This window comes from Ahaetulla prasina, chromosome 13 (genome assembly GCF_028640845.1).
Source record: "Ahaetulla prasina isolate Xishuangbanna chromosome 13, ASM2864084v1, whole genome shotgun sequence".
In the NCBI taxonomy this organism is placed as follows: domain Eukaryota; kingdom Metazoa; phylum Chordata; class Lepidosauria; order Squamata; family Colubridae; genus Ahaetulla; species Ahaetulla prasina.
The window spans coordinates 22,516,788-22,534,869 of record NC_080551.1 but is presented as its reverse complement, the minus strand read 5'-3'; the positions used below and the strand labels follow the sequence as shown (position 1 = coordinate 22,534,869).

At 45.1% G+C, this 18,082-nt stretch overlaps 1 protein-coding gene across 4 annotated transcripts; it reads left to right on the top strand.

The window, feature by feature from the left end:
- Window positions 1-543: 543 nt before the first annotated feature.
- On the top strand, window positions 544-18,082 carry CLK3 (CDC like kinase 3). 4 transcript variants are annotated; one of them, XM_058156679.1, is made up of 13 exons: window positions 544-676; window positions 3,486-3,637; window positions 6,589-6,799; window positions 9,436-9,529; window positions 9,800-9,866; window positions 12,441-12,559; window positions 13,021-13,191; window positions 14,037-14,131; window positions 14,509-14,638; window positions 15,845-15,927; window positions 16,602-16,681; window positions 17,019-17,109; window positions 17,655-18,082. In XM_058156679.1, the coding sequence occupies exons 2-13, from the start codon at window positions 3,486-3,488 to the stop codon at window positions 17,838-17,840; spliced, it is 1,479 nt and encodes a 492-aa protein (XP_058012662.1). In that variant the 5' UTR covers window positions 544-676; the 3' UTR covers window positions 17,841-18,082. The 4 variants fall into 4 exon arrangements, with proteins under 4 accessions (XP_058012662.1, XP_058012661.1, XP_058012660.1 ...); XM_058156678.1 differs by lacking the exon at window positions 544-676 and adding an exon at window positions 948-1,101 and having other exon boundaries at window positions 12,441-12,557; window positions 13,025-13,191; XM_058156677.1 differs by lacking the exon at window positions 544-676 and adding an exon at window positions 948-1,101.

Below are 18,082 nucleotides of genomic sequence, written 5' to 3'. Positions count from 1 at the left end.
AGTCGAGGACTACCTGCACACACAGCAAAGCCATCTAAGCTTCTTGTTCTGGTTTTATACAAAACTATGATATAATGTTGGAATGGCTTCCCAGTTGACTCCCATCTCAAATGCCTTTGGGAACTGCTATGCTTTGGGCATAACCTGGTTCCATCTTAGTTTAGACAGAGTTTTGCCTTAGTTGATTTTACTTTTTTTAATGGTCCATTTTAATTAGTTTGGAGACCTTTTTAATTAGCGTGTAGTAGACATTTCCTTTGCGCGCTTGATATATTGTCCCTACGTGTCCTTCTGGTAAGCTGCCAGAGCCCTTAGAGATTCGGCAGGCTACAAATTGCAACAATAACAATAACAACGACAACAGCAACGATAATAACACGTCTCTTGCGAGAGTCTAGGCTTCCCTTGCCGCAGTCCTCCACTGCCACAAAGTCGGGCGCCTAGAGCGGCGGACGCCACGGACCAGCGCGGCGTCCGGCCAAGGGGGGGAGGACCTCGGCGTTTAGCCGCTCTAGCCCGCGCGACGACGGCCACCGAGATTCTTTCCCCCGCCCCTTTTCAGCGCTCAGAACGGCCGAGTGCGCCTGCGCGCAAGTGTCGGTTCCCCCCCCGCCCCCCTTCATCATAGTCGTCGGAGGAGCCGAGTCGGAGGCCTCGCCGAGGGCCGGAAACCGCGGTGAGGGTCGGGGGCTCGTTCGCTACTTGTGTGGGGGGGGGTCGCTTCTGAGGCGGAGAGGCCCGCCCAAAAGCGGGGGAAGAGTAGCGGGGAAAGCCGTCGCCTGCGACCCGCGGGCCTAGTCGGCGTAACCCAAGGCCGCCGCTTCTGAGGGGGGAGCGGGGAGGGAGGCTGAAAGGAGTGGGCGGGGCTTAGCTTCCCTCACAGGAGAGCCGGCCACGCCCTTCCAAGGCCTCACCGTTCTATTTCCCCCCCCCCTCCCCTCCCCTCCCGTCCCGTCCGGGACTGCCACGAATTCCGTCGCGCGGCGCTCTCGTCCCAAGTCTCGCGGGAACATCGGCGCCGCTGGAAAGGAGATGTGGACGGGTCCCCGTTTCCTGGACGCGGGTTTTAGGGGTCCCCCTCGCGCCCGGGACCCCCGCCGGGTAGGGGAATTGGGGGGGGGTGCGAGGATAAGGATAAGGCTTTTAAGGAGGGGCCCGGAGCTGGGTGGCTGCCCTCCGGCGGGCCTGGCCTGGCCTAGTGGGGAGGCCGCTTTGTGGGGTGAGCAACGCCGGTGGAGGGGAGGGAGAGGGCTTCGGGCCTATGGGGAGGGGACGTGGGGGGGGGGTTGCCTTCGGGTTCCTGTAGAGCCTGTGGCAACTTCGCTCCTGAACCTGCCTTTTTTTTTCTTTCTTTTCAAAAAAAGCATCGTCATGAAACGTAGACTGCAAAGACTGCGAGATTTTTTATTTTTTTAATCTCGCTCCTTAAGCCATGATGGTTAGGTTCTGGTTAGTTGGGCTTTACCCGTCTTTGTGCAAACAGCCCCCCCCCCTCTCTCTCTCTCCTCTCCCCCCCCCGGTCGTCTTTAAAACACCACCGCAGGTAGTCCTCGACTTACGACCCCAAGCCAGCCCACCGTTTATGCGAAGGGAGACAGACGTTCGTTGAGTTTTGCCCCATTTTATGACTGCTCTGGCCGCTGCTGTTAAGAATCGGATTGCTGCAGTGGTTGAGTTAGTCAGCGGGGGATTTGGTTAAGTCCTACTGCTTTAAATGGCACTTACCTATATGTAGGTAAGTTAGAGGCACTCCCCGACTTACGATTGCGGTTAAGCCCAAAATTCCGGTTGCTAAGGGAGACGTTTGTTAAGTGAGCTTTGCGCCCCATTTTACAAACCTTTCTTGCCACAGTTGGTAAGCAGATCACTGAAGTTGTTAAGTAACCCCGTTGTTAAGTGGATCCCCATCGACTTGGCTTGTGAAGGAGGTCACAAAAGGGGAATCGCGTGAACCCAAGACACTGGGACCGTCATAAATATGAACCCGTTGCCAAGCATCTGAATTTTGATACGTGATCCTGTGGATGCCGCAACGTTCATAAGTATATAAAATGGTCATGTTGCTTTTTTTCCAGCGTCATCGTAATTTTGAAGGGTCACTAAATGAACTGTTTTAAGTCGAGGGCTATCTGTTTTGTTTTGTGCGGTGTGAAATAATGACGCATCCTTGGGGTGAACCAGGCCTTTGGTTTTTTGTTTTATTGGCTTACATACACCCCCTCTTTGGCTTTCTGACCACTGTCCAGGTGTCAAACTACAGGTGTAATGGACACATCTGCTGTTCATCAATTTGGGAAGGTTGTTCATGGTTGACTACTAGGGTAGTCACTTCAATGTGGGAATGACTGCTTTGAACAAAGGTGCCTTTTGTTATTTTAGTGCCAGTTATATAAATAGCTTTCATGCTATTTTTACAAATTTTAAATGTTAAAGTTTCTTAGATGTGTGCGTTTTATGATCATACATCAGTTACTACCATACTTTGTTGTTTGTATGTAAACCTTTATTGTAAGATGTGTATGAAAATTTCTAGGGAGAAAATACTACACAAAGGGCACTTTTTTCTTAAATCCCAGAGTCCTTTATCCCCAGTTCTACAATTGGGACTTTGAGAATAAATTAGAAAGTAGAATCTGATTACCAAGGCTTAGCTCTCATTGGGAGTGGTGGAATTTTTTAAAAAAACATAATTGTTTTGTTGACACCTGGTATGGAAGAATATCTGGCTGGAGAGACAGCTTTGCTATATGAGTAACCATTTCCTCCTTTTCTTCCCTTAATGGATGGTTAGCCTTACAGTTTAGAATAAAATTTCTATCTTTAAACATTAATCCCACACAATTGCTTTTTATAGATACTAGTAATTTGTACATACTTTAAACATGTTTATACACTATTAATTTTTAGTACATTATTTCTGTAGCTAGTCATTTTTTGTTATTTGTTATTTTATTACTTTGTTATTTTCAGTGAAATACTGACAGGAAATTTCTGGGCCTGTTCTATTTATTTTAGCAAGTCAAAACAGTAATTGAGTTGCTCTGACTTGCAGTCCTAGTAGCTTGTGTGCATTATTATTTCTCAAAAAAGCTTACCATATAGAAACACGTAACAATACCCTTAATGATGTACACAGTGACTCTCATTAAGTTTATCCTGTGTCAGTTATGCTTAGCTTATAACATTTCCAACAGAACCTTAATGTAAATAGGTAATATTCCTTTAACATGCTTGCTCTTAGACAGTCTGTCTGTTGCTTATGTCATAAAGGTCTTTTTAATGCCACTGGTATGAATATTCTTGAATTTGATGCTGCACTAACCTGTCTTCTTGAGGATACACTAGTTTAAAAAAACACACAGTATAATAGGATTTTTTGAAGTTTGTGAATGGTGGCAAAAAAGGTGTGAATTATTGGGAAGAATTTGTTCTGCTGGAGAGGTGGTTTCTTCCGTTCACACACACATCTCTTCCCTTGTATTCAGATGCATCACTGTAAACGTTACCACTCACCTGAGCCCGAGCCCTATATGAGCCATAGATGGAAGAGGCGGCGGTCTCGTAGCAGAGAGCACCATGAGGGAAGACCACGGTATCCCACTCTTAGGGATTTTCCTAGGAGGTCGCGTTCTAGAAGGTGAGCTGCTTGAAACCAGCATTTGACTGCTCCGATACTTGATAATGGTCTGAAAGGAGAAATTCTAAATGTGTTCGCTTAGAGATACCTTATCATCTCTGTAAGTATCAAGAATCATAGAGAATAAATCTGTCAAGGTACATAGTGCTATACATACCCCCCAAAACCCCACCTTTGAGGTTTATATACAGTTGAGGAATTTTTCTTCCACATTTGGTGAGGATGGGGGAGACTTGGTGAATTGTTTTCACCATTGAAGGCCGCATAATATTCCACCAGATGTCCTTTTCGACTGAGTAAAACTGCTATTGTGTTCTTAATTGCTTTCTTAGGTCAATCCACAGCTTACGTACAGAGTCTACAACGCGCCAAAGCAGGGCACTGTAGCTATTCTATCATGGCACCTGATTGTTTTAGATTGTTGGCGCTTCTGAATACAAATTTTGATAAGGGTTCTTTCCTGCCTCCTCTGTTTTTCAAAACATATAAGGAAACAGTTGTCTTAGTTCCTGTTCATGCAGATAAAACAGAACTAATCTTAGGAAGAACTAGGAGGCTTTGCAGATAAAATGAAGAGGATTCGGAGAACCTAGACATAATATTTAGAACCAGTATATTAGTAAGTATCCACCCCTAGCAGAGTATCCATAGCAGAGAGCTTGTGGCATTTTAAAGTGAATTTTGAGCTCCGCCCCCTCTCTTTTAGCCTCCAGGAAAAGCTTTGAAATCTGGCTTTGCTGGTTGGCCTGAAGGAGAAGCTGTTGGCTGGAGGTGGTTGGTGCACTAACAAGAGAAGGAACTCCATCTCTCCCCTCCAAATCCTTGTTTTTTAGTTTGTTTCATTTTGTGGTCATTGTAATCTATTTTTACATTTATAATTGTTGAATAATTTTGGGTTTTATTTTGATGTAAGCTGCTCAGATTTGCCTAAACCGTGAGTTGGACAGCAAAGAAATTGGATAAATAAATAAAATAAATCATTCTGCCCTCTTAACAGAAATAGATCAGAGACAAATATAGAAGTCAGTCCTCTACCATTCCCGCTCTGAACCTCTCCAAACCCTCCGGCCCATGAGATTGGGATTAAAAAAATGGAATGGAAATGAGATACTTCTGGGGAGCAATCTGCTAGCCTTCTTGCTCTTAGAGCTGGCTGTTCCCCCCCGCCCCCCCCCAAAGGCGGGTGAGATTTGGGCAGTACATCCTCAAGATGTGGGAGGTTGACTCCAGCGTCTGCTTCAACATAGAAATATATTGTGCTTGAGAATCAAACCCCCACATTCCTTTGCATGTTGCTGTGGAACTGAGGAAATCAGGCAAGGGATGCGTTCAACTGTAATTGCTGCCAGAGCTGGCCTGGCATATAGGTTGTCATTGGCACCTCCGCAGTACAGGGTGGGCTAGAATAGATGAAATCAAATAAGGACACTCAAAGGTCAGTGGTGACCTACAATTATAGGCCGGTTGGCTTTAGCAGCACGCATCGAGTGACCAATTTCACTTTTACACATTGCTTGGAATCCTGAACTAGCAGAAATTGGCAGATAAGCCTTAGCTTATCTCTTGTCTGACTGGGCTGCTTCTTCGCTGTGAACAACAAAGGTAATATGCACATTGTTTTGTATGAAAGGAACAACTTGTGATGAAAACTAAAATAAAAGCCTGCACGTCACTATGGTGGAAGGCTTTATTTTGCCTCAGAACACTCCTTCCTTCAGAACAATTTTCTTTGTGATTGTGAGGACTAAGAATTGAAAAAGGCTTGGTACCCTAAAAGAGACTAAAGAAGTGTCAGGTATGCCACCTTTCAGTACTCAAGAAAGAAAAGCCCCAACTTTTCATAGAGAAAGGTACTTTTACTGAGTATGAACTGAATGCAATCAAAGAAAAGCCAGGTCTGAGGCAATAGGGGTGATCCCCAAAACCCTCCCCTCCCAAGGGTCTAGCCAGAATTATCCAATCCACATTCCCCCAGGGGGTCATGTGGTGTGCAGCTTCAGATGGCCCCATCCTTCTAGTATGCCCAGACGGTTGACCTTGACTGGTTATCAGCACGCCTCCCAGCTGCAGACAAAACGCTGAGGGAAAATTCCTACAATTTACTCCCTGTTACAAGACATCTCCACCAGCTCGCTTCCCCACTTCCTCCATAACCAAGGCAACTCCCGCCCCCCCCCTTACAATGGCAGCCGTAGCAAGCAAGCAAGCAATATAGAAGTGGAGGCTGACAAGAGGTAACAAAGCAACGAGGCTCTACATTATTTGGTGCAATTTGTGCACCAGAAAGTTACTTTCATGTGTGAAAAGTACAGTGGGCCCAGGAAGGCGTCAATTGCCAGACAAAGAGACTTTTGAATAAAGAGCCCACTTAATTCTGGAGGCTGAAATTTTAGTCTCGGCCCAAGTAGGATGTGGGTTTTATATGCCAGAAGTATTGCTCTTCTCCAAATCCTAGTTAATTGTTTTGTGTGCTGCATCCCAGCGCCAATCCAGTCTCTCCTCTGATCTGCTTTTGGCAATTATTAACAATTTTGACTTCAGGCAATTACAGATTGCTTAAAGGACTGATTTTTTACTGCATAGGAAAATATATGCAGATGAAATGGGACAAAATAGGAATAATGTAGGAAAATTCATTATTGTGTACTATAATCTCAATGAAGCCTACTTCCCTGGTTCTTTTCTCATTTGCTTAGGACAATTTTTAGTAGAACCGCAGCCTCAGAATAAACAAACATGATAATATTTGCAGCTTTGTTACAAAAAATGTGCTTCAGTCAATGATGTCATGAGACCCGATTGGCAGGTGCATCTGCTGACCGGTCAGTTAAGATTTTTGTATTAAGAGTTACTTTAGGCAGATATTGTAAGTGCGTTGGCAGTAAGTTAACATCCTATGTCAGGTGTTTTTTTCCCCCCCATTTGTAATGAGGCTTTTGTTTGCAATTCAGCCAGGACAGATTGCCTTACCAGAGAGGGTACCGAGACAGGACGGACAGTGAACTCCACAAGTTTGAAGAGCAAAGCCCATCTTTTGTAGAGGACTATTACTCTACCCGTCGTTCACGTCACCACAGGAGATCTCGGGAGCGTCATCGGACCAGGAAGCACCAACATCATTGCCGGAAACGCAGGACCAGGTCTTGTAGCAGCACATCCTCGGTGAGTAGCATCCAAAACGAGTTCAGGAAATGTTCTAGGGCCCAATGACCTTTTAGCTCTTTTTCAGCTTTGATTTAACATTGGGTGAGTACTTCTAATCGCTATCTTTTTTTTTTTTCCCTTCTCGGTACGGTTTCTTAAGGTTTCTTGTCTTGTGCGATCCTGGTTATGTTAGGCTTGGTAACCCAGCTGTGAAAAAAGCTGTAGTGGATGAGAATCCAGTGTGGTGTTTTCTAAGATGTTTTGGGAGGTGATGCTTCAAGGGGTGTTTGTGCATGTGACTCAGGGCGGCTGTGCTGCATCCTTCCTTTTCCACTCTGAAGCGTCCACCCCATAATATGCATGGTGACGCTTGGTTAGTTTGTCTTCAGTGACTCAGGCTGTTCCCCTGCCTTTGTAACAGGACAATTTTTTTAGCCTTTGACCCCCAGCCAGGTTGTGTTGGCCTTGGCTGAAGGACGTCACTTCTTGTCATAACAACCCTCTTGAAGAGAATTCTGGTGAAATCTAGATCCTGCGAAGTATACAGGTAGTCCTCGACTTACGACCACAGCGGAGCCCAACATGACTGTTGCTAAGTGAGACCTTCGTTAAGTGAGTTTTGTCCCGTTTTACAACCTTTCTTTCCGTAGCGAAATCACTGCAGTTGGTAAGTGATTAACCCGGGACGTTAAGTGACTCTGGCTCCCCCATTGACTTTGCTTGTCAGAAGGTCGCAAAAGGGGACCGCGTGATCTTGCGAACACAGCAACGGTCGTAAGTATGAACCAGTTGCCGAGCGCCTGAATTTTGATCGTGGGATCATAGGGATGCTGCAAAGGTCATAACTGAAAAACAGACATAAAGTCACATTTTTTCAGTGCCGTGTTAATTTTGAACGGTCACTCAACAAACTGTTGTAAGTCGAGGACTACCTGTATAATCAACCTGCATAATCAACCTGACACCCACACAGCCTCCCAAGGACTCAAAAGAACTCCAGATGGTGGGAATTTGAGTACCTTCTGAGCAATAATACAGGGCTACCACATACATTAAGCCTATCAGAAGTTTGGGAAACACGCCCACATGGAGGTTTTCTAGCTTTGGTTACAACTGTGTTCCTATTTAATGCATTTTTAAATTAATAAGTAGTTCCCAAATCTCATCCGTGGATTGGCTCTACCCACCAACCTGCAGAGAAAGGAAACCAGTAATTTAATAAGAAAACAAAGCAGCGACTATTAAAGTGCACGTATGACTTCGCTTTATTGATTCGTGCACCTCCCAGGTCCCTAAAGCTGGAGGTGCTGTAATTGCTCTATGCCCTTACACACCTAGCAAAGGGAAGGGAGTTTTGTGAACGGTTGGAACCAGTCTGTCCTCTTTCCCTTAGCCTGCTTTTCAATCACACTTGCTAATATCTTACAGGCTGCTCACCGTAAGTCTCCCCTTTCCCTCCAGATCCCTGTTCTTGGAATTTGTCCCATAAGTATGATTTGCAGTGTTAAGGATACGGAGTTTGCTCGGTGTGACCTAAACCGTCCTATTTTCTTAACCTTCTTTAACATGCTTAAGGATCTTAAGATTGACCTCAGCTCGTCTGTTCCAACCACTTTCTCTTAGACCAATATGCCTAGTTGTTCTCCAGTGGAAGGTGGAACAAGGGAAGGCAGGCTTGGAATCTGCAGCTCATTCTAAATGAGCTACATAACATTTTGTGGTTAAAAGGTTACAATAAAATGGTGATTGGGATAATTCTTTATAAATAGTGGAACTCTTCAGGATTGCTTGGCTGTTTTCTTCCCACGCCTTCAGCACAGTAGAACCTAGTAACCATGAAGGACTCCTTTTCCATTTTTCTTTCTTTCTTCAAGAGGGTCAGAAACTTTACTAAGCATTGGGGCGGTGTGGGGCTGACCTCTATGACCTTAGTTGGCTTTTGGTCCTTTGTAGAACGGTCATCAGCCACTTTTTAAAAATGCTCGACTCCCACAGGGCTCGTATCTAAAGACTTCTTCTAAGCTTGACTTCAACTCAGTACTGAAAGCAAACAAGGGATTAGATCAGGTAGAACAACCAGATTTGCAGTGGTTTCCATCTGATCAGGAGGGTGCTTCAAAACTGAACAGCCACTGGGATAGGAGGGGGCAACGTAGGCTTCTGCCCACATTTTTTGGGTGGGTGGGGGTTGCCCATTATCACGATTGCTGATGGAGACGCTCCTTTCATTGAATCCTCCTTCCTGCGCGACTCGCCTTAGTGATTAAGAGGTGGCCGTTGAGGCCTTTGGGAGCGTGCCCAGTCACTGGGCACACACCAGCTGCTTACACCCCCACCCCCCCGCTCAAGACCTACGGGGAACCAACTGCTGCGAGACTCCAGCCCTCGCCTTCCATAGCTAATCAGTTTCTTTACATACCTGTAGCTGTTTTTTTTAACCTTTGTTTTGAAAGTCGGTTTGTGTCTTGACGTGTCCCTTGCAATATCCCTATCGTTATATATGCTGTGTGCCTTATGAAATGCTGGGATCTGGAAAATCCAACCACCGACGCATCGTCGTCTCTCCGCCTTTGAATGACAACTCAATCTGCCAATCGGAAACTGCCCGCTGTGTGCGATTGGTCGGATGGCGTTTCGGGGGGCGGTGTGTACAGAGAAGCCAACAGAGCAATAAGCGCAGCAGGAGCGTGGAAGATGACAAGGAAGGTCACCTGGTGTGCAGGATCGGCGATTGGCTCCAAGAGCGATGTACAGCCACCTTTCGTAAAACTTTACCTCTCTACTTTCTATCCCCATGTTAGACGAGATCGCTCTCAGTGTACGGGAGGGGTCTCTAATGTTTATTGCTTGTAAATGGACTGAACAGTAATTGCTTGACAACAGAAAATAGACAACTTGTGCATTTTAAGAGTGTTAGCAGTGAGAGCTTTTCTTGAGATTTTGAATGCTGTGAAATTGCAGGACCTCGCACGCGCGCCTGTGCCCGGCGCTCACATCCGCCTTTGTTTTTTCTCCTAGACGAAATTGTGGGTAGCCTTGGCGAAGGGACTTTTGGCAAAGTGGTGGAGTGCGTGGACCATGCCAGGTATGAGTTATTTAACACCCGACCGGATTATTAAGGCTCTTCTTTCAAAGGCAGAAATCTGTCCTCTTTACCTCGAGAACAGAGGTCAGAACCTTTGGGCTTTTCAAGGCCACTTAGCATGCGCGGTGATTCCTCAGTAGGAGCACAAATTATGTAAGCTAACGGGATACACGATGGGCACATTTTCATCTCGTGCTTAAAGCCAGCGAGAACTCTCCCAGGATGAGAATAGAATAGAATAGGAATAGGAATAGAATAGAATTCTTTATTGGCCGAGTGTGATTGGACACACAAGGAATTTAGGCTCTCAGTGTACATGAATGGATGCAACCTCACAAATTGGCATTGAGGTTGCCCTTATTTCTTCAGGGATGGCACAGAATCCTCTTCGCCGTTGCATTAGAAGTGGCCAAACTTCATCTCACCAGCTCCTTCCCCCTTGGATATTAAAGGAAAACAGGGAAGAAACAGAGAAAATTGGAATGCTATGAAAAAAATTAGCATTTCCAAATAAATTCAGTGACACCACCACCTTTTGCTGTTGGCATCCTTTCACCCAAGCCCCCGTGCATCTTTCTTACTGCACTTTGTTTAAGACTCCCCTCCCTCCTTTCCCTACAAAAAACACTCCCAAAAGATTTGCATCACAGCTTTCCCCAATTGTCAGCCCAAAGTGTTCTAGCAAACAAAAACGCTCTCACGCTCCTTGCTGGCCTTAAGTTAAGAAGGAATTCCACAGTGAAGGAGAGAGCCTCGAGACACCCTTTGGGGGAGATGTCGGTCTTGGAAGTGAGAAAGGAGGGTGAAAGAGAGCATGCAAGCAATTGAGGAATAACAGTTCCCCCAAAAGCCAAGGAAGCAGGTTCTGCCCCCTCAATATGCAAGCAGGGCTGTCCCCAAGCAGTTCGTTCAGTGATGGGTTTTAAAAAATTTTACTACCGGTTCTGTGAGTGTGGCTTGGTGGGCATGGCATGGCTTGGTGGGTGTCGCTTGGTGGGCGTGGCAGGGGAAGGATACTGCAAAATCTCCATTCCTATCCCACTCCAGGGGAAGGATACTGCAAAATCCCCATTTCTTCCCCATCAACTGGGACTCGGGAGGCAGAGACTAGATGGGGGCAGAGCCAGCCAGAGGTGGTATTTATCGGTTCTCCGAACTACTCAAAATTTCCGCTGCCGGTTCTCCAGAACTGGTCAGAACCTGCTGAAACCCACCTCTGAGTTCGTTGGGAGTATATGGGGGTTCTAGGGAATGCTTTGAAAATCTAGGACAGAGCCTCTCCTGACTTGGCAATTTTAAGACTTGTGGACTTCCAACTCCCAGGATTCCTCAGCCAGGTTTAGGAGATGGCTTGGTTTGCTTCTGCAACCAATCATCTTTAAATTGGGTAAAAGCAGTTGCCAGGACTCTGGTAGACACTTCTGGAACAGGGAGCTTGTTTCTCTAGCTGCTCTATCAACCCAACTCTGGTTCCTGGGGGCATGTCATTGGAATGACAGGAAAGGGAATTTCAACTCAACACCAACCTGAAGCTGTGCTTCCTAACCTGACAGCTCCTTCATACTGGTGTTTACCTGGCCCACTGAGTCTGTCCATGAGCAAATGGGGTGAACACAGCTTTTGGTGTTAAAATTGAAAGAAAGTTACAGATGTTGACTTCAGAAAGTTCTAGAAATATTTTGGGCGGGGAGGGGGGAGAGAGAATGGTATATAGAGATGTCTTTCACCGTGTTTCCCAACCATGGTTCCCTAGGAAATACCGAATTTTCAGGCTGTTGCAATTTTCCCTATATGGGACTGAAGTCTGCGTAGCTTGTGACATCATGGACCGCATCTAAATCCGCCCCATGACGTTTATGTTGTTGGGCGTTGCAGTTGGCTGGCAGTCAACTTCTGTGGGCAATCTAGAACCCCGTGTCAGTCGATCCCCTTTAAGGTCCTGCATAGCTCAGCGCCCTCTTCCATTGAGAGAAGTCTCGCTGAGGGTCTCGACCTTGAGGGAAAGTCGAACTTCAGGGACCCCCCTTAACCCAGAGGTGGCCTGTCAGTGCAGGAGCTTGCCTTCATAACATCTGGATTGATGCCACCCTGAATTTCTACAGGGTTAGTACAACATAACCCTCTGACAGGGCATTTGGGGGGCATTAAGGTGATATGCCGCTGCTTTATTTGAATACTAGTAAATGAGCACCGAATGAATAATCCAATTACCTACTCCCTTGGTGAGTGCTTTGTCATCAAGAAACTGCATCATTAAATAGCGTGAAGTAGCATCTCTGGCTTTCAAAAGGACAGGAAGGGGGCTTTCAGGCGATGAGATAGATAGGTGAAGCACAGTTGCTTTGAAGAGCTTTACGATTTAATTACTGTGGTACTTGATCTTTTTACTTTTTGCTCTGTTGTCTTTTGGCCCCTGCCTCCGGAAGCTTGACAGGGAAGAGAAATTGGTTTCTCCTCTTTGGGTTTTTATTGAACAAAAAGCATTGGATTTAATCTCAGCCACTTTCCTCATTGGAAATGTCTGCTGTTAACTTATCTAACCATCCGCCTTTCTCTTCTCCACCTGCTCCATAGAGGCAAATCTCTGGTAGCTTTGAAAATTATTCGAAATGTGGGCAAATACCGTGAAGCAGCCCGACTAGAAATTAATGTCCTAAAGAAAATCAAAGAAAAAGAAAAGGACAGTAAACAGTGAGTATTGGCGGCTGCCGTTTATGTTGCGTGTTCTTTTTCAAATGAGGATGCCGGAACAACCTCGGGTGGGGGGGGAATTGAGAAGAGGGGAAATCACGAAATAGGCAGCTCTTTTACCCTATGGTGGAAGGAGAGAATCAGCACAGCCCCCTCCCAAGAATTTCTAAAAATTAAATAGTGCTTATTCTGTTAATTCCTTTGAACTTTATAGTTTTTTAAGGAAGTAGATACTTTCAAAAGGATAAGTGTCCTTTGTACTCTTTTATTCTTAGGCCATAAATCCCACCCACCCACTTCAGTTGCTTTTCCTTGTTCCCAGTTTTCCCAGGAACCTTAAACATTTGTTTCTGATCGAAGGGTGGGGGTGAATTCTTATAGGCAGCCCCATAGAATATGACGAGGCGGTTAATGCTTCTTCAGCCAGATTTCCACCCTTCCTGTATTTTTTTCCTCCTCGGGTCTAGCTTGTGTGTCTTGATGTCGGACTGGTTCAACTTCCACGGCCACATGTGCATCGCCTTTGAGCTTCTGGGCAAGAACACTTTTGAGTTTCTGAAAGAGAATAACTTCCAGCCCTACCCTCTTCCGCAGATAAGGCACATGGCCTACCAGCTCTGCCATGCCTTGAAATGTAAGTGCTGCTCTGTAGTTTAAGGCAGGAGTCTCCAGCTTTGCTGGCTGGGGAATTCTGGGAGTTGAAGTTCGCCAGGCTTAAAGTTGCCAAGGTTGGAGACCCCTGGTTTAAGGAGAGAAAAACAGAAATAAAAGATCTCGGTTTTCTCATTGGTTGGGATGGGTGGGGTTTCAGTTATTCTTGCTTAGTGAGCCATGGTGGCGCAGTGGTTAGAGCGCAGTACTGCAGGCTACTTCTGCTTGATCACCGACTGCCAGCAGTTTGGCAGATCGAATCTCACCAGGCTCAAGGTTGACTCAGCCTTCCATTCTGCCAAGGTTGGTAAAATGAGGACCCAGATTGTTGAGGGGCAAGAGGCTGACTCTGTAAACTGCTTAGAGAGGGCTGGAAAGCCCTGCGAAGCAGTATATAAGTCTTAAGTGCTATTGCTATTAGTAATCCCAATCAATCCTGCAGTATTTAGCAGGATTGTAGGTCTAATGGCCAAAGAGTCAAAAGTCACCCCAACTTTTTCATGGGAGATTGTTTTATCTGGCCACTGATGGCATAAAATTGAATAGGCGCACTGTGAAACCAGATGGGGAGGGAAGGGAAATGAATTCAGTCTCCTGAAAATTCATAATTTGGGGGTGATGATTAGCCTGAATGTCGCCCTTTTCAGTAAATTTTCTTTTGGAAAGGCCAAACACTTCACAGCATCTTTAAAAAAAAAAGGCCTTGGGGTAGCTATTTCTGAATAGATATTCTAGTAGTTAAATCCCTTTTAGACTTCAGCTCTGGATTATAAATCGGTAGCTGTAATTGCAAAGCTGATTGGAATGTCTCCTCCCATTTTTCCGCAGTTCTGCATGACAACCAACTGACTCACACAGATCTCAAACCTGAAAACATCTTGTTTGTAAACTCAGAATTTGATTCCTTGTACAATGAGAAAAAGGTGGGTTTCATTTGAATAGGAAAGCCAGCCGGTTGCTTTGAGACGGGAATGAAGGAATATCAGTTTGTGACTTGGCAGGGAGCAGCTTTATATTCAGGATGGCTATTCCCCCCAGATTTCAGAAGCTTGAAGGCTGTGTAAAATTGCCACTTCCCTCCCCATACCTTTGATTCTTGTTATATAGGAGTTAAGCCTTTTTACTGATGTTGAGCCATTTAACATCTCGTGTTAGCTTTGGGCATTCGTGACAGACATCAGCAGATGGCCATTTTCCACCTAGTCGGAAAAGAAAGGCTATGCATAGAACATTCCCTTTGAGAATATCACATTTTTGAGAAGCCAGTGAATGGACCGGCGGATTCTTTTCTGCCTTGCAGAACTGTGAAGAGAAATCTATCAGGAACACCTGCATCCGGGTGGCAGATTTTGGAAGCGCCACTTTTGACCATGAGCATCATACCACTATTGTGGCGACTCGGCACTACCGGCCGCCAGAAGTGATCTTGGGTGAGTCGACGCTCATATTCCTGTTGATTGCCACATTAAGTTAATTTACTAAAGAACAGAAAGCTGGCTAAAGAATTCTGAGAGTTGAAGTCCACAAGTCTTAAAGTTGCCAAGTTTGGACACCCCTGATATCAATCATAAGATGCAAGCAACAAAGTTCTAGTCATAAGAAGGAAATAGGAAAAATGAGAAGGATAATATTAATACAGCCCTACTAGGTACTTCGACAGTGTCATGAGAATTAGTTGTTTAGCAGAGTGATGGGACAGGATGGGGGAAACTGTCCTTGTGCCTAGATAAATGGTTCCCACACAGGGAGGCAATTTGATTTTTAATGGGGGCAATTTGGAACCTTGTTTAAACCAAGTTAATGGCCTTCCAGGCTTCCTCCGTGTGAGTAGTTCACTTTTTGAATAGTAAGAATTAGATGTCACGGGGTGGGGGGGGGCATCAGGATTGTAGAGATGCTTAGGGGGGGCATGGCCCCAAAAAAGGTTGGGAACCACTGGTCTAGATGTTTTGGCGTTTTAATGCCCTGGCCTATAGCGTCGTCTTGAGTGGAGAAGTTGAAACAGTTTATGCCCAGGGTGTGAGGGGTATGTAGATATTTTCACAGCCCTCTTGCTGGCTCGTGCAGTACACAGGTCCTCAGTGGAAGGCAGGCTGGTACAGGAGGCAAAGCACTTGAAATAAAGAATCAGAGCAGTTTGGATGTAGGGACTGAATGGCGGAGAGGGAATGCAACCATCTGATTAGAGTTATACCTCTCACCGACCCGTCCGCTCTCACAGAGAGGGACTCCTCAGGGTGCCGTCGGCTAGGCAGTGCCGTCGGGCGACGCCCAGGGGAAGGGCCTTCTCTGTGGGGGCTCCCACCCTCTGGAACAAACTCCCTCCAGGACTTCGTCAACTTCCGGACCTCCGAACCTTTCGTCGCGAGCTCAAAACACACCTATTTATTTGCGCGGGGCTGGGTTAGTTTTTTAAATTTATTGGTTTTAATGGGGTTTTTAGTATTTATATTGTTTTAATAATTTGGCTATTGAATAAGTTTTTTATGTGTTATTTTAAATTGTATTTATATGTTTGCTTTTAATTGCCTGTGAATCGCCCTGAGTCCCTAGGGAGATAGGGCGGTATATAAATCTGAAAAATAAAATAAATAAATAAATAAATAAATAAAATAATTTTGTCCCTTCTTTTGCAGAGCTGGGCTGGGCACAGCCTTGCGATGTCTGGAGCATCGGTTGCATCCTCTTTGAATATTATCGGGGATTCACACTTTTCCAGGTACATGGATTTCATTGTCTCTGGATAGACTCAAGTATTTATTTATTTTCTTCTGTGTTAAAGAGCGAGCGCCTTGACGTGCTTTCAGTGTTTCGTAAATGATTGGCAATCCTTGTTTAACAACGGGAATTGCGACTGGAAACTCCATCGCTAAGGGATGTCATAGAGTGTAGTGTCATATGAATGCATCCTTAAGCAAATCTTTCTGGGTCATTAAAGTGAGGACTCCATGTGACTGGAATGTCCGACTTCTTGCCCCATTGACTTTGCTTGATAGAAGCCAGCTAGGAAGAGGCTGTAAGCTTTCATGGTTGGGCTGCAGGACACTGCAAAGTCATGATTGCAATATGACCACAAGGACACTGTGATGGCCAGAATTACAAGGAGCTGTCATAAGTACCCTTCATTCGGCACTGTCGTAACTTTGAACAAGCGCTGAATGGGTCATTAAGCCAAAACTGCAATTATCCTTGCCTATCAATTGCAGTATTCGATCTGTAGTCCATTTGCTAATTGCACTATTACGTTTTGGTGACTGGTGTATGGTTTACTTCGGCAGCATTCAACTTCTAGTCTGCTTGATATTTTCTTGAAGTCAGTGAGAAAAGAAAAATGTTGATTTTTTTTGTTTTGTTTTGTTGAATAGAAATAACATGCTTTGTTTGACTTCACAGACTCATGAGAACCGAGAACACCTAGTAATGATGGAGAAAATCCTCGGCCCGATGCCACAGCACATGATCCGCAAAACTCGGTAGGAGTGCTTGACTCTGAGTAAGTTTGGTCTTTTCAGGAGCAGGAAGCAGGCCATCATCATCTTGAGCAGGTGGATCAGCCAAGGATTACTTGTTGACAACGTAAGACGTTGGTCAAGGTTTCGCTGGAAGAGTAACACATGTATAAGGAAGCACCAAATCTGTAAATGACAGATTTGTTGACACGGTGTAGTCTTTGTATGTTGTAGAATGGTTTCTGCAGCAGTTTTATTTAAGGGCCATGGGGGATGAATTTTGTGTGGCACTTTCAAGCTTGTTTGTCTGTTAACATTAGTTTTCTGTGGTTTTTTTTTCTTTTTCCTTGTTTACAATCAGGAAACAAAAATACTTTCACAAAGGGAATTTAGTATGGGATGAGAACACGTCTGATGGAAGATACGTGCAAGAGAACTGCAAACCACTACAGGTAAGGGGGGGGAAAAAGCTTTTAATAATGTTCTTAATTCATTAAAAACTATTACCCGAATTCAACTTTCATTATGCCTCCGGAACATTTTCTGAACCAATATTAGATAACGGGATCCATTGGCTGGGAATGTCTTATAAACGAAAAAGGGAAGAATTAAGGCCACGTGCCCGAAAATGACCTGAAAGTGATAACGAAACATCTTCCTATATTTAAGCTCCCCCTCCCCAAATCAGAAGACAGGCTGTCATAAATTGTATTTATTAATCAAGCACAATTTCACTGGACAAGAGTCTGATTTGCCTTTTTTTTTTTTTTTAAGGGTTTGCCCCCTGAAAACTTCCCATCTTGCCTGTTTGTTACTACCCTAACCTTTTTAAAGCAGCGGATTATTCCCTACATATTACTATCCTGTACATATATTGCTAATATATATATATAGAAATCATATATATTTAAAAATCTCCTTGTTATCACCTGTGACATTTCGGTTACGCACTTGCCCTTCCCAATTTATGGATCCCTGTCCCGTCTTCTCTTCTCAGACGTACATGCTCCACAATTCCACCGAGCATCTGCAGTTGTTTAACCTGATGATGCAAATGTTAGAGTTTGATCCGACACAGCGGATCACGTTCGGCGAAGCTCTGGTCCATCCCTTCTTCGCCGGCTTATCTGCAGAGGAACGGCGGCTGACTAGCCGAGACTCAAGCCGCGATTTAAGCAGATGACAGACCGGCAAGGGGAGCTCCCAACAGGATCTGTAAATACTCTGAGATTAGTCTGACCTCTGCAAGGAACAACGTCAAGGATCCCGTCCCTTCCCCGGAGCACCATGGACTGCGGTGTGGGCGCGATCTCAGATCGGACATCGGACGTGAGAGGGGAACGGGACCGCAGTCCAGAAGCACAGATTTCTCTCATAATTTATATGTTGTAAAGTTCAAATAAAGTGTTTCATATTGTTTGATAA

Excerpts from the sequence above, each read along its gene's own strand:
- CLK3 (XM_058156677.1), top strand. The coding sequence starts at position 1,033 with ATGTGGACGGGTCCCCGTTTCCTGGACGCGGGTTTTAGGGGTCCCCCT. Across the intron at positions 9,867-12,440 it reads GAGTGCGTGGACCATGCCAG|AGGCAAATCTCTGGTAGCTT; the intron begins GTATGAGTTATT and ends CCTGCTCCATAG. Across the intron at positions 16,682-17,018 it reads CACATGATCCGCAAAACTCG|GAAACAAAAATACTTTCACA; the intron begins GTAGGAGTGCTT and ends GTTTACAATCAG.